This window comes from Sorex araneus, chromosome X (assembly GCF_027595985.1).
Source record: "Sorex araneus isolate mSorAra2 chromosome X, mSorAra2.pri, whole genome shotgun sequence".
In the NCBI taxonomy this organism is placed as follows: domain Eukaryota; kingdom Metazoa; phylum Chordata; class Mammalia; order Eulipotyphla; family Soricidae; genus Sorex; species Sorex araneus.
Window position 1 is genome coordinate 21,413,299 of NC_073313.1, and position 25,097 is coordinate 21,438,395.

Consider the following 25,097-nt stretch of genomic DNA (forward strand, 5'->3'; position numbering starts at 1 on the left):
ACTATACATGCCAGGGTAAACAGGGGTTAGAAGGACTGGTCAGTGGTTGGAACTAACCACACGTGTGTGGGGGACTGAGGGTAGGTAAGATAAGGAAGAGACTAGTATGACAATAATAGCTGGGAATGATCATGCTGTACAAGATCTGTGGACTAAAAGTAGATAAATGATATTCTTGATAACCTTTCAGTATCAATATTGCAAACCACAATGCTCAAAAGGACAGAGAGAAAAAAAAGAAAAACACCTGCCATAGAGGAAAGCAGTGGATGAGGGGTGAGAGATGATGGGAGGGAACCTGGGGACACTAGTGCCGGGAAATGTACACTGGTGGAGGGATGCGTGTTGGAACACCTTATGACTGAAATCCAATCATAAATAGCTTTTTAATGGTCTATCTCACAGTGATTCAATTAAAAAGTTTAAAAAAGAGTAGATCAGTGGCTCTACCACAATCATAGAGCTGGAATTTGGATAACTAGAAGTCAGGTCTCCTGATTTCTCCCGCATTTAGCCACTGGAACTGTGCATTTCATTCTCGCTGACATGTAAGCCTTCAAAATGTGTCACTCTAGCTGATGTGCTGAGAACAGAATGAAAGGTTGAGAAGCACATAGGAAAGCAGGAAGACAAGACAGGATGTTGTCAACTCAAGTGAGAGATCATAATACCTTAGCCCTAGGTGTTACAGTGGGAGTGGAAAGAAGGGGTTGCACTCTTGATATGTTTGGAGGGGTGAGTAGGCAAGATGCGTTGATGATTGATATGGGATGCCATAGCTTTGTGCCCCACACAGATGGTCAGTAACTGTTTGATTCATGCTTTCAACAGAGGATTGTTTATCAAGTCCTGTGCCAGGAGCTGAGTGTAGGGTGGTGAGTTAAGCAATGATTCCTTCATAGAAATGAATACAGCAGTTTAAAATCCCATCTTGAGGAAGTGAGCCAAGAAATTGTAAGGCACAATACTCAGCATATTAGGTAAAAAAAAATGTATAGCACAATGAATCGACTCTGAGGTAAAGACAGTGGAGAAGCAGGTTTGCTTTATTTGGATCACTTATTTCCTCATCAGTATTGACGTACTTAAAAAAAATCACTGAGTTCAGTTAACACTGTTAAAAGACTTGCAAGAAAATGTGATTATAGTTCCATTCTTCCCTACCTTGGCCGAGGCTTTCTCTACCTCGGTTTCTTTCTCACTTGAAAATTAGGATGTGAGAGAGAAGAATTACAAAAAAGACATGAAAAAGATATGAATATTTGGGGGGAAGCGTGATTTTATAAGTACATTTGATGTTTGATATTCTATAGAAAATAGACATCAATAAAGCTGCTAAAAATTAGAAAAAAATAACGTAAGAGTTTTACTCATGAAATATTAAGACTAAGTGATTAAGGCCAGAGAGACACAACTGTAGGTAAGGCACTTGTCTTTCGTGCAGCCAACCGAAATTCAGTCACCTTCACCGCATACATGTACCTTCCCCGGCAGTGCCAGGAGTGATCCTAGGTGAAGAGCCAGGCTCCAAAACCCGAAAGCAAATAATTGATGGTTACTCCCTCAAAAAACTGCACAGCAGAACTTTTCTGTAATTTGCAGGATAATAAAACTTACTCATTTTAAATGGCGAAAGTATTTTAAAAGACATCAATATTACTGGCTTGAATTACCTACATTATTATAAGTGTTATCCCTAATATCTTAACATTCCATATAGTCGTGCATTTACTAAACACGGCGGAGTATTTTCATAAATGTTCATATTCGTGTCAGAAGTGGTTTTTCTTTATTCTAGCCTTGCTCTGATGACTCCAGAGCTCTAGGGAGATGATACCACACCGAGTGGCTAGAACAGATTTTGAGATGAACAGATTGAGGCTTAGATTTTTGATTGTGCCACTTGCTGAGTGATCCAGAACAAGCTGTTTATACATTCTGTGTCAGTCTTCTATTTAAAGTGGGATTACTGGTCACCACATTTTTAATTTATTACATGGATTAAAATTTGTTCACTGGTATCAGATGAGGTGTCTAATTCGGTGCCTGATACATAAGCTCTCAGTAACTAATCATTATGTTCTAAGGATAACAGTTCCTATTTCTCAAAAGTGGTTACTCTTGTTACCCTTCCCAAACACCAGTAATAACTCCCTTTCTACTTTACTACTCCATAGAAAAAGGGGGATTATCTATGGCCTTCTATAATGAGGTCAGTCACCTCCTTCCTTTGAAATCCAAAATCTGTGATGCTCTTTTGATGAAACATTGACTTTGCCCAACCTAGTGACTCTAAGTGCCTTATCCAGGCTCCCCCAAACTACTGTCATTTAATTTACATTTGATTTAAAATGTATCATGATGCTTATTACTTTATCAGCTAAAATATTCTAGCTTAAAATGCAAAAAGAATTAATCTAAAGAATGTTTATTTCTTGAATGAATGAAGACAAAACGTGAACCTTTCCGTTTACTCTAGACTTCCTATCACTTCAGTAACAACAACAAATACCTCTCTCCACATCCTTTTCCAGATATGATGTTTGGGAGATAAAGTCTGTTCACTAGAAATATCTGGGGTTATTTTTCAAAGTTCTAATCCCTGGAGCTCTACTTCCAGATATTCTGATCCAGTTGTTCTTAGGAGGATGCTCATCAGACGTTTTTAATCCTTTAAGCTTCCCAGATAATTCTAATGTGCAGCCAGATTTGCAAATCACTGCAATAAAGCAGGAGAATAAAAATAGGCTTTTTGTGAGGTGCTAAAAGGAGCAAAATTATCTCTTATATAATGCTCTTAATCTCCAGAAAGTGAATTTTAAGCATTCTAGTCTGAACAAGCTATTCCTTTTATCCTTTTTTTTTTCTGTTAGCATTTTATTGACATGGGAGGTATTTCATCTTATTTTATTTATTTCATTTGATTTGGCTTTGAGGGCCACACCGGCCGTTCTCGGGTCTTAATCCTGGCTCCGGGTCAGGTTCTGGGGATCATATGCAGTATATGAAGTATTGTAGATCAGGGATTGAATACAGGTTGGCCACGTGCAAAGCAGGTGTCCTACATGCTGTACTAGCTCTGTGACCCTTATTTCATTTTAAACTGTCTTGGGTGCAACAGGGTTAAATGTTATTCTTGACTGCATGCTTCCTATTTAAGGTGAAGTCATTTCATTTTCAGTCAGTTAAAGGCACTTTCACTGACAGAGATTAAAATAATCTCACCCACCATACCAAGGGATCCAGTGTTCCACCCTGCTGAGCTCAGGATTTCCCTCATGTGCCAGAACAGGCAAGGACCCACTTCCGATTTCTTCAGTTCTATGTTATTATTTCTTGTAAGTGGAAGTTGCTTGATTCCATATTTAGTCTAATTAGCATCTTATCCCACTTGCTTATGTTTAGACTTTTTTTCTGTTCGCACACAATAATTCAAAAGTAAAGGGAAATACTTCTCCTTGTGAACTAGGCAAAACGCAAAGACCTTGTTTGTTAATTTTAAAAATTTAAATGTGGATGTAGCTATCACTATTCCAAGTGCTTAAAATTGCTGCACTTTCTTTTCTTATGTATAAGAAAGAAGCTATTGGTTTGACCAGTCACTAAAGAAATTTTGGAACTTTGCAGAAAATTACAGTAAGAGGAAGTTGCTATATTGCAACAAGAAAGTATTTTGATTGCAAATTTTTTCGTAAGTGTGGCAATTTGCAACTTGAAATGAATTTAATAGTAGCTGAGCTTTCAAAATGTAACATAGAAACTGTCATTTTCTTCCACAATTAAAATAAGCGCTTCTGAAAGTTTCAGGATAAGAATGACCCAAATTACCCTCCCCCACATTTCCCCATCCAGAAGAGGGGGATTGAGTTTGAACAGAACATCTGTGGACAAAATGAGAGACAAATGATCTTTTCAAGAAACTGTCTTGAAAAAGGGATCTTTTATAGCCAAACAGAATACTATCGCATGCATCACCATAGTTAAGAAGAGGATCAACAATGCTTTCAAAATGGCCTTTTATTTTAGCACATTCTATTTTTATGACAGAATTATGATTTAAACACGTCCATTCATAATTCATATAATTATTTGCATAAACGTCTTTTGACAAAAGTTTAATATGCTTTTGCCAGCCATATCTTGAATTCAAATTTAAAATGTCAAGTTCACTGACCTAATCTTAAAGGCAAGGAGATTAGATAGAAGGATGTTTATTCCTTTTTTACAAAAGAAATGGCCTACTAATGAACAGGAGTTTTAATAATATACTGTATGTGGAATACTAAAAAAAACACTTGATTGGCTTATTTTCCACTGAAGAACATCTTAAGGTTAAAACAATCAGCTAATTACAACTATATCACATGCTTATTGCTGATGGTTCTCTCAATCCTTTTATTGACTCAAGCACTCCTCTGTACTAGACCCTATATTAGGCAGAGAATAAAGTGCCTGAAAGAGGTGCTACACACATGGTTCAAAGAACCAGGGTGCATAGTTTCTATGATGGAAGCCCAGGTTGACTCCCTGATGCTGCATGACCCCCAGAGCACTGTGTCAGAGAGTAGCACCACTGAGCACCACTGTGAGAGCCCTTCCCCCCACAAATTTGCATAAAACAGATAGAATTCTTCTTGTTTCCTGCAGTTTATATTTGAGAAAAAGATCCGGCAATAGGCAAAGTGCGTGCTTTAGATAATAGATAAAGGAAGCAAGGAAGGGGAAAAAGAATTGTGGAACCCAGTGGGGGTAGCGATTTTAGATATGGAAAGCTGAGAAACTTTTCCTAAGAAGGACCAACTCCCTACCGGCTGTGCTATTATTGCTCCAGCCCCGGAGGGTCTTTGTTGAGTGAGACGAGAAGTCACTGCGAATGCTTTCTCGAGGAATGAAGGGATTCAAATCATATTTTAACATGATCTCTCTGGCTCTCTTGTTAAAAGGGGGATCAGAACAGTAGGAGAGAACACGGATGATATGGGTTTAGACAAGGATGGTGGAAGTAGAGGTAAGAAGAGTCATATTGTGGCTGGAGGTGCGACTCCACGGTAGAGCAATCCAGGCACCACCAGGAGTGAATCCCAAACACTGAACTGGGAGTAGCTTCCAAGCATCACCAAACAAAAGGTGTGACCAAACAAAATAGAAGAAAGAAAAGTTATGTTGTAAACATACTTCAGAGATAAAGCACATGATGGCTTGCTGGTGAATTAGCAGGGAGTAAGCAGAAGAGGGTTTCCTCCTCCATTCTGAATATGGGCTACCGGGTGGGGGCAGGGAATGGAGTTGCCATTCACTGAAGAATAGAGGACCAGGAGAGGAGTACATGTGGATTTCATGGACTCACTTTTATATATAGTACATTGTTGAGTTAGGCAGGCTTTAATTTAGCTGAAAAGTGGTGGCTACTTTGTATGAATCATTTATTCTAGAGAAAAAGTTCAAGGAAGTTTCATACAGACACTTACTGGGATAAATAGAAAGTGCTGTCGAGGGCATCAGAAAAGTTTATTGAGGTCGGCAATGTGCTCGAAGAATGCACACTTCACCTCTCTGAGACACTGGCTTTTATCAAAACTCACTAAAACCAGAAAAGGATTTGTTGAATACTGATTCAGGAAACAAAGTGAAAATAAGGCTTTTAACAGACTTGAACGCCACAGATGCTTAAAAAAAGGAATTTGGGTGGTTTTAAAGCCTTATGAGCTTATGTTTTCAATTCATGTACACACAATGTCTCTATCACAGACATGAACACACACAAACACATAAAAAGAAATGATCATGGTCGAATAATCTTGTGTCCAAGGATCAAAAGAAAGAACAAAATTTCTTAGTGATAAATGGCTACTGAAACCACATACCTGCTAAGCTCTAAGTCCAGAAAGAACTTGCTAGGAGTCTATTCTAATTAATATCAGACAGCAAATCGGTCACAGCTATGTTGAGAAACTGAATATTGACCCATTCTGTGAAACCAACTGGGAAGACAAACAAAGTTTTCTCACCTCTGAGAAAAAAATGATGAATAAAGACAATCACTGATCAAAGCTATATTTTATGTAACATTGATTCTCTGCTGAATATAATTTATAGAAAATCCACAAAACTCCCTTAAGATAAAATTTTACATAACATAATTCTTAAGAAATGTAGATAATTTGAAAGGGCAATGCCAATTAGACATCCTGGATATACAAAATATAGTTGGTGAAATAAATGGTCAGAGATAAGATGAACTTTACAGTTTATACAATGAGAGAGAGAGAATTAGGAGACTGGAAGACAGAGGACTTCACCTAAAAATATTGCAGGGACATAAAGAGATTATAAAGTAAGAAAACTACAGGGCCAGAACAATAGAACGGACAGTAGGCTGTATGTGTAGCTTCCTAAGCAAACTACCCCCATCTTTGTTATTGAAAAAAATAATGAGCTGTTAAATTATAATGATTGCTTGTGGAAACACAAAAGGGGAAAAAATCAGGATTTTTACAGCCATACAATTTATGGAAAATAACTGTATATAAATTAACTCTAGTTAAGCACACTAGGCTAAGTTATTTTTTGCATTACTATATTGTAACAAAATATACTTACGGAAAACAACATAGCAAGATGAGTTTTATCTGTTTTGCTTTATATCTAAAATTCAGTGTACATTTTTTGTAGCTGTGTGTCCTGAAAAAATATTTACTCACACACTTCACTAATTTTATGGGTTTGGGGGGGCACACAGAGTACGCTCAGGGCTTACTCCTGAATCTGCACCCAGGAATTACTTCTGGCAGTCTTGGGGGACCATATGGGTTGCTGGGGATTGAACCAAGGTCAGCTGCGTGCAAGTCCAGCCGCTGTACTACTTCTCTGTTTCCACATCTCACTTATTTATATTGCTTTGAAGTTGGTTGATTACTTCCGGATTCCACTGTATGTCAGTAAGTTATCTGGCTCTTAAGATTTAGGACTAATAATATTTATTGCAATCATGAGAATTAATGCAAACACATACAAGAAAGCTATATAAGTGGAATGGCAATTTTTAACAAGATACTAAAGAAGAAAGCATGCTACAGAGGAAAATGTATTGTCTTAAACCCAGGACAGCCAAGTTTTAGTAAATAAAACTCACTTGCCTCTTAAAACACACTTTTGTAAAGAAATAAATTATCTCTCATGTAAAAGTCCTTGTGAAGAGATATATGTAAATTAAAATTACATGCGCAATCTCTGTTCCTCAGTATCTAACTAATTGTAATTAGCTAAGACATAATTAACCTATTTATGCCAATGAACACCGTAACTTATTAGTCTCTCTGACTAGAGCCAGTGATTTATTGTCATTAATTAAAAGCTAGGCCAGTCAATACAGTTGAGGGTTTTTCTGAAGACATTGAGCTATTCCAGTACTTACAATAGAATAGACAGATTTAACCAGGATTGTTGTGTAGGCAAATATGAGGCAGGAATTATGGCTCAGGGAGTAATGATGTGCCATCAGAATTAAGGGGAGGAATAGAAATAATGACATAAACTGGTGACAAGATCAAGAACTGAATGTCTCAATGAGGTTTTTCTAAAAGAAATTGCTTGCTCGGGCATATTAGGCTGTGTAATCTATATACATTGGGGGCCGTAATTATAATGATTAAGATCATAGCAAACATATGAACATGGGGATGGGTTGCTAAGAAATAGAACAGTAAGGACCCAACCTGACGATGTCTCCTGCCGAAAGGTTAGTCACTAACGTTGGGGCAAATACAGGAAAGGAGAGGAAACACTTATCCAGGTGCTGAAATATTTAGGAACTGAGGTGGAGTACCTAGGATAACAGTAGGTCACAATGATCTATGAAATAAATTTGACAATACATGTCTGTCTACTGCATACTAATCTCATGAAAATCAAACGAGAAAATACCATAAACTCTTATTAAAGGCACACAGCAGTGACTAGAAATAAATCAGAACCTGTAGTTTCCATACTGCTTTGTACCCTGACTTCTGTGGCTGCAAAATAAGCTTGAAGATAATACTCTATCCTACTTTGAGGGAGATTACAAAGTTAAGGAGTACAGAGTCTATGAGCTCTTTGAGGCTTTCTCTGCCGGCGCTTTCCAGTCAATCTGTAATTCTGAGTCTCTTGCAGTGCGCTGGCGCGCCCGTGGATCAGATAACATTCTTGCCCATCTTTGCTTTCAGACGTTCCAGCAGTCCTCCCTGCAGCACAAATCAAAGAAGAAGAACAAAGGTAAGAAAAAGAAATGAAACATTTGCCTGCCTCTTTTGCGCTGGCATAATTCCCAGCACACAAGCCATTCTCTGTCGGCCGAGCTCGGTGTCATTTGGAAAAACCACAACCCCCAAGTGCTAGAGCTGCCAAGACAGCTTTCTCCGTCAGGTCAATGATGATACAAGGTACCGTTTACAACAGATGGTCTGGGGACTGATATTACACGTGTCTAACTGAATTGTGAGCCACGTCTTTGACAGGGCGAGGAGCCTTAAATTTGTTCACTTTTTTTTATTGCGATATGTGGACATGCAAATTTTTAAGGTTGTTATATACCCAGAGTTATTTTTGTGACCTGCAGAGTAGGCTTCCACTTTCATCCCCATCTAAGGTTTAAAAGAACAATTTTACTCACTATTATCTTTAGGTCCAATAGCTGGCAAGAGCAAAAGACGAATTTCTTGCAAAGATCTTGGCCGTGGTGACTGCGAGGGCTGGCTTTGGAAGAAGAAAGATGCAAAGAGTTACTTTTCACAGAAATGGAAGAAGTACTGGTTTGTTTTAAAGGATGCATCCCTGTATTGGTATATTAATGAGGAGGTAAGAAAAGCTAGTTATTTGTCAGTCTGCATTATTACAGGGATTACATCTGGGGATACTGGAAAGGTTGTCGTTTCACTTGTTCTAATGTAAATACCTTCATATCTGGAAGATATTCAAAGTATAATAAACTTCTATACGTCCAACTAAAAATACATATCTAATTTAAAGAGTAGCTCATACACAGAAATTTAATATAGATCTTTGTGGTGAGAATCAAACCAACCCAGAATTTTATATATGCAAATCATGTGCTCTACCACTGAACCACATCTCTACTCCCTTCATATAGATTTCTGGGGGGGATTCAGGGTTGGGCACAACCTGACAATTCTGAGGGGCTATTCCTAGCTGGATGCTCATAGGAACCGTGGGTGATACTGGGAAATTGGACAGGAGTAAGCTACTTTCGAGGCAAACAGCCTGTACTGAGGTTCCAGTCCCTAATAGAGATTTTTATCGAAAGACCAGTAAGGAGAGGCTTCCAAAGTCACAGGGCTAGGACGAATGGAGACGTTACTGAGACCGCTTGAGAAAATCAAGAATCAATGGGATGATGATGATATATTTTTATATATAAATTGATATATGTTTTATAAGTTATTTTTCATAGTTTTATGTTTTTTGTTATGGGGAAGTAGTCTTTAAATAATTTATATAAACTCACATTATTTTTTCAATTTCTAAACATTTCATTTTTTTCTTTAAAAAATAAACTAATGTGGGGGGAGGTTAAAAAATAAAATAGAACAGAATAGAATAATCTTTTTATTTAACTTTGAAACTTTTCAAGTACGGTCCAATTTGGAGGCTAGGGTATATGTCATACACTTAAATCCTTCTTATGAAATATCATTTCAGTTGCAGTAGATTTACATCCCAACTAATCATATCACAACCTCTTACATATCACAGCAGTATGCCAAATACACATACAAGAGTATACCTGATTCGTTGGCAGCTCTTTGACTCTCTATTTACTTGGGCTCCTTGTCATAGCAGTCTATCAGTTCTTCTCATCATTTTTAAGAGGAATTTCTATTAACTTGGTTTCTAAAAAAATATGCATTCTTTCAGTACAGCATGCTGACTAAATAGGCTTATGCGTATTATTATGTTAGGACATTTATCAATTTGCATTTAAATATTTTTCTGAATATTTGTCAGTGACATTATTATGCTTATGATTATAACACTGCATCTAGAAAATTCTGTGTTCCCTAGATGAGGCTATTAGGTTAGTCTATGATGGGTTAGTTTCTGGTTGAGAGTAAGATTTCCTTATTCAAGTTACTGTACGGTGGTTTCCTCATCTGCACAGTGGGAGTAATAGCTTCCAGGACAGATACATGGATGAAATTAAGAAATGTATGTCAGTGCAAATTAGAATAGTGCCTAGCATGCAATATAGCACTGTAGCACAGTTGTTCTGTTGTTCATCAATTTGCTCAAGCGGGCAACAGTAATGTCTTCATTGTGGGACTTGTTACTATTTTTGGCATATCAAATATGTCACGGGTAGCTTGCCAGGCTCTGCTGTGCAGGCAGGATACTCTCGGTATCTAGCCGGGCTCTCTGAGATGGACGGAGGAATCGAACATGGGTTGGACATGTGCAAGGCAAACGCTCTACCGACTGCGCTATCACTCCAGTCTAGCATGAAATATAAGGTTGCATTAACATATTTCATTAGTTATATTCTTCAAGTTAACTTATTTTATGAAATTTTGAATGAATACCCTGCTATTTAATATAAATATCACCTTTATAATAGTTTTCTGTCCTTTGAATATTTTTATAGAAATTGCAGTTACCAAAAGTAATCTCTTTCACCAAAATGTCTCATTTTAAAATAAACAAGCCACAATTTTATCTTATACTTCCATTTAAAAGATATATATTAAACACTTTTATATGCCAATGAAGTGGTATCAGAATATAATATCTAATTTCCTTTATAAGGTCATTTGTAGGTTTGTCTAATGTATGCTAAATTACATCTGTCCCTGAAAATGTAATTGATAAACTATGAGCACTTTTTATTAATAATAGCTAAGTTTCAGAACATTGCGATTATTATATTAGCCTTATAAAAGGTGAGCAAATAACCTCATTAATATGTATCTCAAGAAATACTCTATCATTATCTGTTCAAAAATCTTAATAGAGTGTGATTTTTAAGGGAAATACAAAAGTCCTATTGTGAAACCAGAGAAATAGAGCAGCAGATAAGGCACTTTGCCTTGCATGCGGCAGACCCAAGTTCCATATCTGACACCAAATATGGTCCCCTGAGCACCTCCAAGAGTGAGCCTTCAGCTCAGAGCAAACTCAAGATTCAGGAGTAAGCCCTCACCACCGATGGGTGTGACACAAAAGGAAAAAAATCACTTCAAGAATTAAAGAATTTCAAAATTAAAAACAAATAAAAATAAAGAATGAAAGGATGTCTTGTCCTTGTTTGAATATTAAAATAAAATTTAAATTTTTCGGGGCCGGAGCGATAGCACAGTGGGTAGGGCGTTTGCCTTGCACGTTGCTGACCCGGGTTCGATTCCCAGCATCCCATATAGTCCCCCAAAACATCGCCAGGAGTAATTCCTGAGTGCAAAAGCCAGGAGTAACCCCTGAGCATCACTGGGTGTGACCCAAAAAGAAAAAAAATTAAATTTTTCTCTGCATATTTTAACTTGTAGTATTATAACTGTTCAAAACATACCTGCAATTTAATAGAACATGCCAGGTGAGATTCTAATGTTTAAAAGTGAAATAATTTAAGGAATCAATCAAATGAGCATATTATTTAGTATAGATATTTAAGGCATAAATTACAAAGAATAGTGAGCTTCATAATCCTAAACAAGTGTTGATTCTTTAGGATGAAAAAGCAGAAGGATTCATCAGTCTGCCTGAATTTAAAATTGATCGAGCCAGTGAATGCCGTAAGAAATAGTAAGTTGATTTTTTTTTTTGGTTTTGAGAAGCGGGGGGGGGGCGGGAAGGAGAGGGAGAGGAAGAAAGAAGAGATGCTTTTAAAACAAAAATACAGCTTTAAGGTTAGAAATTGTTCATCTACATTCATTCAAATCAAGGTAATTCTTTCAAATGCATTCAACTTGAGATAATAATAAAATAGTTCTGGGGACAGAAAGTGGAGATTTTACTGATTTCTGTCACCATGGCAGAAGAATTATGTATGTGAACTGGGGTTAGGTGTTAAGGTCTTTTTACCCAGGAAAAAATGCAGAGGGAGGATCTCATTTTTTTCCTCAATCTGAAATAACATAAATGTGCTTTGTTTCTTTTTGCAGTGCATTCAAAGCCTGTCATCCTAAAATCAAAAGCTTTTATTTTGCTGCTGAGCATCTTGATGATATGAACAGGTAAAATATGAAATTCTGAAGTAGTCAGGATGTCCGTTAGAAACCGCTGGATTCTAAGTGCAGAATGGAAGTTCGCAGACGGGGGAGGGAGTGGGAGCAACATTGCAGGAGCAAACAGATGGCGGCAGAAGATTGCTGAGACTTGGGCAGTGGGTGTGGTGTGCAAAATACATTTGGAAAGTACGAACCTGTGCTCTTAGAACATGCCGTGCTAAAAAGCAACCTCACCTCAGTAAACACAATTTTAAATTCAGTCAGGCTTCAAATTTTCAGCATTCAAGTTTTCCATGCTAACACTTCGAGAATAATGCCTCAGAAGTTTCCAAATTGGTTTAAAGTGAAATAGAAACAGTCATAGCTCTACGTGGTCAGACCTAATTTTAAAGAACAACATTTTGAGAAACACAATCAACTCATTGACTTTAAAACTTCCGCAAAAAATATGCCCAAATCCATATATAGTCTGAAAAGTCCACCACACTAATGCCTTTTTTAAAAAAAGTCTATTTCAGTAACAAGTCTTTAAATATATTACCAAATAGGGAGGGAAAAACACATCCACAAACATGGCTAACTTTTCGGTGCTGAGTACTTCTGACAGAGCATCCATCTCGATAATTCAGACCTCAGCAAAGTTTGAATTTCTATCTGACCCTTTTCCTCATGACTGAGTAGGATGGCTACATCATTCTTAAGCGATTCAGGGAAATATGTTTTTCCCATCATCTCGAATGACCTGCCTTGTGTTTCTACTTTTGCTATGTCAGGTTCATCCTCTCTCATTTTCATTCAGTCCCCTCTTCCTTTTTCAGATTTGTAGAAATTCCACTGAAAATTCAAGTTCCCCCTCTTTCCAGGTCTTCAGCAGGCAGTGACCTGCTGGCAGGGAGAGGCCCAGAGGACACTGGCCAACAGCATGGCCTTTGGAACAACAGTGTCCAGATCCCAGCTCTCCCACTTAGTGGCTCTGTGGTCTTGGACGAATAACTTGACCTCTTTATGTTGTGTTTTTATTATTTTTTTTTTTGCTTTTTGGGTCACACCCAGCGATGCACAGGGGTTGCTCCTGGCTCTGCACTAAGGAATTACCCCTGGCAGTGCTCAGGGGACCATATGGGATGCTGGGAATTGAACCCGGGTCAGCCGCGTGCAAGGCAAACACACTACCCGCTGTGCTATTGCTCCAGCCCCTGTGTTTTTATTATTATCTCTTTTAAAACATAGAGATAATAATAATTTATTTTCACCCATATGTCTTTTGTGAGAGGCTAATAAGCATTTCTAAAGACTTTAGACACCACCTGCTAGAATGTTAGGACTATATAAGTGACTAACTTCTAACATATAAAACATTTCAAAATGTTTATTATAGATGTTTTAATATGCATGTTTTATATATGTAGTACTAACAATCTAGCAGGTGATGTTTATTTCTATTTATTTAGCCTTTTGGGTCACACCCAGCGATGCTTAGGGTTACTCCTGGCTCTGCACTCAGAAATTACTCCTGGAAGTGCTTGGGGAACCATATGGGATGCCGGCAATTAGAACTCAGGTCGGCCGTATGCAAGGCAAACAAACACCCTACCTGCTGTACTATCGCTCCGACCCCGAGGTGATGCTTACAGTCTTTATAAACTTATATCATGACCAAACTGTGAATTAGTAGTATATATAAGCATACTGTATCTTACAAGTTGGATACACTAAAACGTCATATTCATCTTAAAAATTGACATACTGTAGGGGCTGGAGCAATAGGACAGTGGGTAGACCACTTGCTTTGCATCCAGCCAACCCAAGTTTGATCTGTGGCACCAAATAAGACCCCCAAGCACCACCAGGAGTCCTCAGCACCACCAGGCGAGGCCCCCAAACAAAAACAAATTAACATATTTAAATTATTCATTCTACATGCTAATCATGGTCTTTTGAAGCATAGGAAATTAGACATTTATTTTTATGATGGCAGTCTCCCAATCTCTGGCAACCCCTGAGTCCAGAGCCTGGACACCTCGGGGTGTAGCGCAGACTTCCCTTCTAAAATGAGCAAATAGTAAAAAAAACCCAAAGCTGTGGGTGAAAGAAAAGGAATTGATCTGGGGACTAGGAGCATAGAACAATGGGTAAAGTGCTTGCCTCGCAAATGATCGGAGGTTTGATCCCTGCACCGCATATTGGTCCCTGGAGCCCCGCCGGAAGTGATCCCTGAGTGCAGTCAGAAGTCAGCCCTGAGCACCCCTGGTGCAGCCCAAACTCCCCCTCTCAAAATAAGGGTTGGGGGAACTTAAGGCTATCTGTGATAGAAAAGAAATTAATCTGATTTAAGTGTCCTTTCCACACCAAACATTTCAGAATCTTCAGAATAAAATTGTGAATCTTTTTTTAAAAATGTAGCTATAATGGACCTTGATTGGTTTTGCCTTCTCCCCCTATTTTATAATTCTCATGCTTGCGAAATCCACTGTCAATTGGGCAAGTCATTTAAAATTGCTTGTTATAGAATGCGGAAAAGTGAGTGCTGACAATATTCACAAAAGATAAGGGATGGGAGAGATACACCAAAAACTTGGTTCAAGAACTTTCTTGTTATATAACACTAAGATGATCTGAGTGTTGTTTCTGTTTAAATGTAGCCATGAAAAGGCATGCCTCAGTCTTTTAAGAGAATGTGTACATTATAATTATACTCGTTGTGAAACTTAGGGAAATGTTTCATTATTTCATTATTTCTAAGACAATCATATATGTTTAATGTAGTAGTATTTATGACAAAACCTAGTAATTCAAATGAAAAAATAATACCTAAGTAATTTATGTGTGCCCAAATACCCAAACACATAAATTTTCATACATATACATGTAGATGTTTCACTATATATGTGTACACACACAAAGAATATTAAAATCTCACCAACTTTTTGGCAGCTGTAAGTTTGATTGTGGGATAATTTGCAAAAACACTTTTGAGCACCCCACCACCATCCATCTGTTCCTTCCTCAAAAATGAACATTGGAACATTAAAAAAATATTCTATGCCAGTCTGTGTGAAATCTGTGGGAAGAAAACAAAACAACATATTTCTCAAGTATTCAGAAACTTATTTACTGAATTCACTGAATTCTTTTGGCCCATATATTTCTTATCATGTCAGCACATATGTCCATATGATCCTGAGGACACCCCACCTACTATTTGGTAATTAATACATTTCTTCCATGGTTGTTACTCTTTTTTTTCCTCCTGCCATGCTATTCCTTGTCAATTATCGAGAGTTTGATTGGCATGTTCCCTTTAGGCCCAGTATTCCTTTCCCTTTATATCCTTGATATGGTAAGATAGTGAGTTAATATTACAGAATTTCCTCCACCAGGATGTTTGAAGATATTTGAAATTTCTGAAATTTGAAATTTCACCTAATATTACAGAATTTCCCCACTAATGTGTTTGAAAATATTTAAAATTTCTGACGATCTTCTCTTAGAACCGACTCCTCCCATTCCTGGTACTTTTAACATTCTAATGTGTTACCTTGAGTTTTTTTTTAAATAGCACTTGATACTAAGCAATATACATTTATTTGTATCCCCATCAATTTTCTAACTTCTTTATTGAGACATAGACATCATGAAGGCAGATTATTGCATTGTTTAAAATCTTTGTTTTGGTGGTGCTGGAGCAATAGCACAGCGGGTAGGGCGTTTGCCTTGCACGTGGCTGACCCAGGTTCAGTTTCCAGCATCCCATATGGTCCCCTGAGCACAGCCAGGGATAATTCCTGAGTGCAGAGCCAGGAATGACCCCTGTGCATCGCCAGGTGTGACCCAAAATGCAAAAAAAAAAAAATAGTTGTGTTGGAGCTGGAGCAATCTTACAGTGGGCAGGGTGTTTGCCTTGCTCTCGACCAACCTGGGTTCTATTCCCAGCATCCCATATGTTCCTCTAATCACAGCCAGGAGTAATTCCCGAGTGCAGAGCCAGGAGTATCCCTGAGCACCGCTGGGTGTGACCCAAAGAGCAAAAAAATATCTGTTATCAATGCCTACAGCAATACCTGACACACAGAAGTGCTTAATAGTTTCTTTGCTAAATTACTGCTATTCATAATAGTATATAAATTCCCTATTATAGCTATATCAAGTATATAGTTCAGCAGCTTCTAACATGGGCCGTAAGGACAAGCCCATCCAATGCAGCACTGACTTTTGTAGTATGTAGCCTTTATAGCTTTACAAAGCACCCTAAATTAATATGCATATTTTCCTAGAGCAATTTTAATCTGAACAAAATTCTACTTCCTAAAAGCAGTTTAATTTTTCAATTGTCTTGTGATATTTAACATTTCTAGAGAGTGCAGGAAAATCAGAAATTATTTCTTGCTCATTTCTGTGGCCTTCAAGCATAGCTTCTTATTTAATATTTCACAACTAAAGTTTGGTCATAGGTTCAATAAATATTGAACTGAAAAATTAACGGAGTCTGTTTTAGTTTCTAGATTTATCTAGTAAAATTTATATGTTTCTTTGACTTCTGATAAAATCTCAGTGTGATTTTTAAGTAGTAAATATAAAACACAGGATTAGGATTCAATAATACATTTTCCCAAGTTATATTGCTGTCATTTTCATCCAAGAGAACCAGGCGGTCTTTCCCTTAACCAAGGCTAAGATTTGCCTTGTAGTACATTCCTTTTCTTAATGACCTGTAGAATAAAATTTAATCTTGGCCCTTAATTAATAATTATAGCCCTTTTTAAAGCATTGTTTGTCATGTAGTTGACTTCCTGACTTATGGTTTATAATTTTCTAGGATGTGTGTGTTTAGTATACTGGTGAATTCATTTGAGAAATTTTTATTTTATTCCCCTTTTGCTCCAGTCCCTTCTTCACTTGTTAAAAAACATCTTTGAGGTGATAATTACCTTGTAGGTGTTCTCAAAATAAAGTCGAGCTTTAAATGACTATTCTTAAAATTAAAGCTTCAATTTCTGTGGATGCAATTTTATCTGGTAGAGATCCTAATCTGCCTTTTAAACGTATTCTAAGTATTTGATGCATAGTTAACGCCACTTGGCATACATGATGAAATATATGTCACTTCAAAGAATTCTATCTTTTACTTGGCACGGAAGAAAAGCTCTTGGGAGAAAAAGTTCTGAAATGCGATTTTTTTTCTTAAAAATGTACCTGCATCAAATTGTCCACATATTACTGGCATACTTATCCGAGTTAGTTTAGAAGGTGGGTTCTTCCCCACTTTCTGATTTGGGAAAATACATGGAATATAACTTTGGATTGACCAATAGGAAAATGTCAGTTTATTTTAAAGTCTTTGTGTTTTGGTGAGTCGATGCAGTTCAAACAATTGGAATAATGACACAAGGAGAGACTTGGAGGAGCTAAGGAGAGAGGTTTAAACAATGCTTTGCATCACATAGTCACCTACCGGCAATACTAGCACTACCAAAAAGAGGAAAGAACTCAGATTTCTTTTATGTTATTACTGCTCATGAAAATAATCTAAATAGGGATTGAAATTGCATATGCTCATTGTATCATTGGAAGACCTAATATTCTTCTATTTAGAGACACATTTCCTTGGTACTTCAGAAATGTGTTTTTCCTGGATCATTAACCTTAAATGAGAATCCTCAAAGCTAATATTTCATACTAAAACTTATTTTGACAGGAGAGGTCCATAACTTTTTATCTCTGAACAAACATTTATTCTGAAGAAATAGAACAACAGAAATAGTTGGAACAACAGAACTAATCAGGCTTTGGTTTTCTCAAAACCCTTTATGTTTCAAACATTCGTAGGTTTGCCCAAGATGTTTTATTGAAATAGCATCTTTTGTTTGGAAGAAATTTGTTCAATGACAAATTATAGCTCATCAAAGACTCCATGTAACAAAAGGAGCAAAAAACAGATCCATTTAGTCTTATATATCCTTAAATAATTCTGAGGAGTAAAGTATATGAAATCAAGTTCTAATGTTATTGATTTTAATGTATTTTTCAGGTGGCTTAACCGAATTAATCTGATGACTGCAGGATATGCAGAAAGAGAGAGGATGAAGCAAGAACAAGGTAAAGGAATTTCTTTTTTGTAACTATTACATTTATGCTTTTTTCTTGATATTATCTTATAGAGTGATTCACTACAATCAAGAAAGAAAATGCATATGTCAATGGCTTGTTATTTCTCTTCTTGGCACTGTGAATCCAAACCATAGCATCTTATAGACAAGCTCTAATAAATTTAACAGATAAGTAATAGACTCAAGTTTTCATAGTAGCTTTTATGGTGTTCTCTTCCATTCTTTGCCTTATCTTCAGTCTATTACTTATAGGTGGACGTGTTGAAATATAAAAATTCCACATAGTCCTGTGTTTTAACCCATTAGCTTTTAGGTTGAGCAGTTTCATAGACATTTAAGTGGCCTTTTATGCAGAGAACTCAGATAAATGATTTCTTCCTCAATAAATGATTTCACTTGGGACTGTCCCTCAATTCTGTGAATATGTAGCTGTGTGATCTTATGGGACTAGCTTTGATATTGACCTCATGTTTATGAAATGCAGTGTCATCATACACACAGAATTAAAAATCTTAAGGAAAGCTGTGATCACCATTCCAAAGGGGTATGATTGTGTTTCCCAGAGAGCATTTGCTGCATATTCCCTAGAAGATAAATAGTTTTTTGAACATTTTTAGATGCTCTAAAGCTAAAAAGAATTCACAGATTAATGTACATATGTGCATTTCTAATTGTGTCTCCAGTGGGCATAGCCTGTTTGCTGTGGAGATTCTAAAAACCTTCTCTTTCCTCTCAGAGTAATTTTTTTTAATTTCTAAAAGGTGAAGTTAAGAAAGATGTAAAGAAATTCACCAGATCCCCAAACTAACTTATCTGTGGATGTTTAGGTCAGGGGTTAGCAAATAGGCCAAATGACGTCTCATGCTTGTTTTTATATGGCCTCCGGATAAAGAATGACCTTCATGTTTTAAAATAGTTAAAAGATAAGCAAAAGAATATTCTCTGACATCAAAAATGACAGAAAATCAAGTCTCAGTGCCTCTAACTAAAGTAATAAGGAGGACAATCACACCCCTTTTCTGCTTATATTTGCTTCCTTAGTACAGCAGCATGGAGTAGTCACAATAGAAACCTTAAGATATGCAAAACCTAAATATTTTACTGCCTGGCTCTTTACACAAAATTTGCTAACATCATTTCTCCATAGAGTCCCATTCCTACACCCGATGGATGAAAACAGAATTGGATTAAACCGGGGAATGGGATTCCATGGAGGAAGGGTTGTAGCACTGTAGCACTGTCATCCCGTTGTTCATCGATTTGCTCAAGCGGGTACCAGTAACGTCTCCATTGTGAGACTTGTTACTGTTTTTGGCATATCGAATATGCCACAGGTAACTTGCAAGGCTCTGCTGTACGGTCGGGATACTCTCGATAGCTTACCAGGCTCTCTGAGAGGGACAGAGGAATCGAACCCGGGTCGGCTGCGTGTAAGGCAAATGCCCTACCCGCTGTGCTATCACTTCAGACAGAGGAAGGGCTACGTAAGAGAATTTAAAAGAAATGGCAATGGAGCTGGAGCAATAGTACAGTGGATAGGGCACTTGTTTTGCACACAGCCAACCCAGTTTTGATTCCTGGTATCCCATAAAGGCCCCAAGCCCCACCAGGAGTGATCACTGAACACAGAGCCAGGAGTAATACCTGAGCACTGCAGGGTATGGCCCAAAAACAAACAAAAAAGAACCAACAAACATGGTTCCTGTCAGTGGGAATTTGACATCTTGTTGAGGAACTCAAAATATATATACTTGAAATTGCTTAAGAAAAAATAAACTGCAATAATTGTAATTGAGTATAAATTTTTGCACAATGTGTAATTTATCTCAAAAGTTACCTGAATGTATACAAAATTTTTTAAACCCTAAAAAAGAGACAGAGTTAATGAGAAAATGTGTGCTAGAGAAAGTGATTAGTGGGGCAGATGTAAAGTCATAAGGAAGTTGTAGACAGTTTCGAAAATACTTAAATCAGTATATAAGGATTACTGTGTAAGCCCTTCACCTAGCTCTCTTAAAATAGCCACCTATCTTGCATGCAACTGCATTACATTCTAGTAAAAATCATAATCTGGTACCATACAGAAAGTGAAATGTAAGAAAGTGTAAATCAAGTTCCACAGGAAGGAGGCTGAAGAAATTTCTTCCAAGAGTGGAAGGGCCGTGCTTTGTATGGCCTCTGTCATGGAAACTGCTTCTCCCAGCTGGAAAGGATAGAAGAAGAAACAAAACTTTCTTGCGCGTGGAAGCAACCTGTATCCTTCCACAGGTAATGTGGAAGCATCTCCTCCACATCCATGTGCAGAGGCAGGCTCCAGCCAGGCCAGACTGGCAGGCCAGTCTAGTTTTCTCATTTTTAAAGTTTAAAAAGCATGTCCTGTAGCACTGTCATCCCGTTGTTCATCGATTTGCTTGAGCGGGCACCAGTCACGTCTCCAATGGTGAGACTTGTTATGACTGTGTTTGGCATATGGAATACGCCACGGGGAGCTTGCCAGGCTCTGACATGCGGGAGGGATACTCTCGGTAGCTTGCCGGGCTCGAACCCAGGTCAGCCAAGTGCAAGACAAACGTTTGCCCTACCCTCTGTGCTATCACTCCAGTCCGATTGGACTGGAAGCTTAAAAAAATGTTTAAAAAATGTTCTTATAAGATTGACAGATTTATTCATGGTTGAGTCTCAGGCAAACAGTGTCCCAATGCCAGTCCCACCACCAGCGTTAACTTCTCTCCAGCGATGTTCCCAGGTTCCTTCCCACTCAGTCTTCCTCCTGGACAGGCACATTTTTAAGTTTTATTGTAGTCTGGGCCTCATGCTGCCAGTGTTGTTGACTCTGTGACCAGGATATATAAAGTACTCACAAATATAAACACACACAAATAAAAAAGAGGGCAGAGGAAATCAACATCTACTTTTAAAGTTCATTCCTCACCTTCATTCTTCAGTTTCCTCTGTAGACCCAAATTTGTGAAATTAAAGCTAAAAATAGCAATCAAATAAGACCAGCCTTTGACATTTCTCTAGAAGGCTTAAAACTGTTCCTTGGGATTATGTATAGATTTGCTTCTGAATGTGTAAACAGATGCAAGAGTTAGAAGTGTGAGTAATGTAATTATTGGACAGTGAATCTTTAGATAAAGTCAGTTTGCTTGACTAAGGAAACTTGGATTTTTTCATGCTTAATGTCTCTATTTTATCACTTGGCATTATTTTGAAGGTACACACGGTCTTGATTTTAATAAATGTCCTATAAAAGCAAATCTAATTATGAATGAAAGAAACAGTAAGTTATATTGTACATGTGGTTTCCCCCAAATAGCGAGTGTCTGAATTCATGCTGCCCTGGTCTTTCATTGAGTGCATGTTTGTTTGGGTGTTGCTAGAGTGTGGTAGATGATGAAAAGTAGAAGCTATTAGGATTCAAGTGTCTCTTGTTAAATAAAACGAAACCGAACTCTCTGAAATGGCTTGGTTTTCCACATAGTATATATATTTATTTCTCAGGCACTTTAACATAGGTTCGAAACCTATGCCTCGTGGCATGCAATGTCGCAAACCACCGCATGTCTATATCTACTTCACACATGGTATGGGGTTATTTGTCCTTTCCAGAGCACCATACTTAAGTGAAGTTAAACTTCATACAAAATATAACACTTGGAGGATTACAGATGTTTCATGAAGATGCAAAGGAATAACTGCCAAACCTTTGATATTTAAATTCCCAATATAGTCTGGACGTAACTCTTTGATTAATTTAAAATCTAGGAAATTACCATTTTTGTTGTTGTTGTTGTTTTAATTATTAGTGAATCACCGTGAGGTAGTTACAGACTTAAAAACTTCCGTGCTTGCATTTCAGTCATACAATGATCGAGTACCCATCCCTCCACCAGTGCCCATTTTCCACCACCAATGGTCCCAGCATCCCTTCCACCACCCCCACCCAGGCCCCTCCACTCTACCCCGCCTCTGTGGCATTCCTTTTTGCTCTCTCTCTTCTTATATGTGTTGTGGTTTGCAATAGAGGTATTAAGTGGTCATCGTGTTTGGTCTATAGTCTACTTTCAGCATGCATCTCCCATCCTGAGTGGATGGGAGACCCTTTGCTTGGTGATCCCTTTTCGATCTGAGCTGCTTTTCCCCCCAGCCTGTGAGGCCAGCTTCCAGGCTGTGGAGAAATCCTCCTGGTACCTATCTCTACTATTCTTGGGTGTTAGTCTCCCATTCTGTTACTTTATATTCCACAAATGAGTGCAACCTTTTGTGTCTGTCCTTCTCTTTCTGACTCATTTCACTTAACATGATACTTTTCATATTGATCCACCTGTATGCAAATTTTATGACTTCATATTTTCTAACAGCTGCATAGTATTCCAAAGTTTCTTTAGCCAGTTATCTATTCTTGGGCACTCGGGTTTTTTCCAGATTCTGGCTATTGTAATCAGTGCTACAATGAGCATACAAGTCCAGATGTCATTTCTACTATGCTTTTTTGCCTCTCCGGGATTTATTCCCAGAAGTGGTATTGCTGGGTCAAATGGGAGCTCAATTTCTGATTTTTTGAGAATTGTCCATTTTGTTTTCCAAAAGGGCTGAACCAGTCAGCATTCCCACCAGCAGTGAAGGAGAGTCTCTTTCTCCCCACACTGAGCCAACACCAGTTGCTTTTGTTCTTTTGGATGTGAGCCAGTCTCTGTGGTGTGAGGTGATATCTCGTTGTTGTTTTGATCTGCATCTCCCTGATGATTCGTGATGAAGAGCATTTTTTTCATGTGCCTTTTGGCCATTTGGGTTTCTTCCTTGAGAAAGTTTCTGTTCATTCCATTGCCCCATTTTCTGATGGGGTTCATTGTTTTCTTTTTGTAGAGTTCAACTGGTGCCTTGTTCAACCTCTTATCAGATACGTATTGGGTGAATATCCATTCCCCCATTCTGTAGATTTACTCTGAATTCTGTTCACTGTGTCTTTTGAGGTGCAGAAGCTTCTCAGTTTAAAGTATCCCATCTGTTTATCTCTGTTTCCATTTGCTTAGCCAGTGGAGTGTCCTCCTTAAAGAAACCTTTAGCTACAATGTCATGAAGGGCTTTGCTGACCATGTCTTCAACATATCTGATGGAGTCTGGTCTGATGTTGAGGTGGTCTTTAATCCATTTTGATCTGACTTTTGTGCATGGTTTTTAGGTAGAGGTCTGAGCCCATTTTTTTGCACGTAGTTATCCAGTTTTGCTGGCACCATTTGTTAAAGAGGCTTTCCTTGCTCCACTTCACATTTCTTGCTCCCTTATCCAAGATTGGGTGATCATATATTTGAGGGTGTGTGTAAGGATATTCCACCCTGTTCCATTGGTCTGCGGCTCTCCTTTGTTCCAGTACCATGCTGTTTTAATAATAACTGCTTTGTAGTAGAGTTTAAGGTGGGGAAGGTGATGCTTCCAATCTTCTTTTTCTCAAGAATTGCTTTAGCTATTTGTGGGGGTCTGTTGTTCCATATGAATTTCCGGAGTGTTTGATCCATTTCTTTGAAGAATGTCATGGGTATCCTTACAAGGATCGCATTGAATCTGTATAATGCTTTGGGGAATATTGCCATTTTGACAATGTCAGTTCTCCCAATCCATGAGCAGGGGATATGTTTCCATTTCCTCGTGTCCATATATGTATACACACATATCTGTATATCAGTCCAAGAACCAACAGTTGAAAAACACTGGTGTAACTGCCTTAGTTCTAACTGAAGGTTCACAGACTGCAGGTTTTAGAATAGCTACTATAAAGGACACCAGATTATCTTCCGTTATTCAATGTTGTACTTGGAGTAAATAGAGAGGCACTAAATTCTGCCATTATCACAGTTTAGCTGATTGTCTACTAATCGTTTTCCTATTTTCTGCTATTCTATTCTTTCAAACTTAAACTCAGATATTCATACCACATTATTTTCAGTCAGATATAAGCTCTTTGTAAAGCTTTAATCATATAAAAATGAATTAAATATATTGAATTTCTTTGGCAGTTCTAGATGAAAAGGCCATTTCCTTCCAATACTTCTTTTGTATCAACAGAAGAGGTAAAGTGGAAATTTTCCTCTTCTGGTGATGGCACTATTTATTCATGATTAGTTATAAAATTGAGTATCACTGTAGGAAACATTAAAAGCATCCATTTGTTTTGTGTTATGTAGAGATTAAGAAGAAGAAATGGATTTGTTCTTAGAAAATCAAATGTGTTTCAGCCTCTGCGCAGCAGTGTGCCTATAATTTTCCATATATATCCCCAAAAGCCTGACCAATTTTCTATGTAGGATCTTCTTTGGCATTGCTCTCTCAAAGACATAAAGCTTAGTGTGAGAAATGAAGTTAATTTGCAAAGTGACATTTCAGTCTTTTCTTTAAAAGCCCAAGAAAATGTTATATTGATGTTGCCTTTTAATAAACAAAGAATTACTTCTCATAGTGCACTAGAATTCTTCCTAATTTGCAGAGGGGTTGGCAAATAGAGAACTTCCCAAATCTGTTGCTTGATAGTGATGTCTCTAGAGATCTTCACGAAGCCGTCATTATTTCCTCAAGGTGCTCATAGGGCTGCTTTAGTCCTCAGCCTCTTGAAACCCTGAGTGGTCAGTTCTAGCATCGTGGGGAAACAGCACAGGCGCCATAGTTCCTGGGAATTAATGGGAAGGAAACAAGCAGGATGATCCTTGAAAGTCCACTGCTTTCAGGTGGGATTGGGGGTTTCTTAATTATTTATCTCCACCAGTGACTTCCCAGTAGTATT

The 25,097-nt window shown here is 37.8% G+C and overlaps 1 protein-coding gene across 5 annotated transcripts in view; it reads left to right on the forward strand.

Annotated features, from left to right (window-relative positions):
• CNKSR2 (connector enhancer of kinase suppressor of Ras 2) overlaps window positions 1-25,097 on the forward strand; it is a 266,721-nt gene that overhangs the window by 191,824 nt on the left and 49,800 nt on the right. For all 5 annotated transcript variants that reach the window (XM_004612236.2, XM_004612237.2, XM_055120826.1 and 2 more), the window contains 5 exons: window positions 8,205-8,253; window positions 8,663-8,835; window positions 11,714-11,787; window positions 12,147-12,218; window positions 18,241-18,308. In XM_004612236.2, the coding sequence (XP_004612293.1) occupies window positions 8,205-8,253; window positions 8,663-8,835; window positions 11,714-11,787; window positions 12,147-12,218; window positions 18,241-18,308 (436 nt within the window). The remainder of the gene's footprint in view (window positions 1-8,204; window positions 8,254-8,662; window positions 8,836-11,713; window positions 11,788-12,146; window positions 12,219-18,240; window positions 18,309-25,097) is intronic.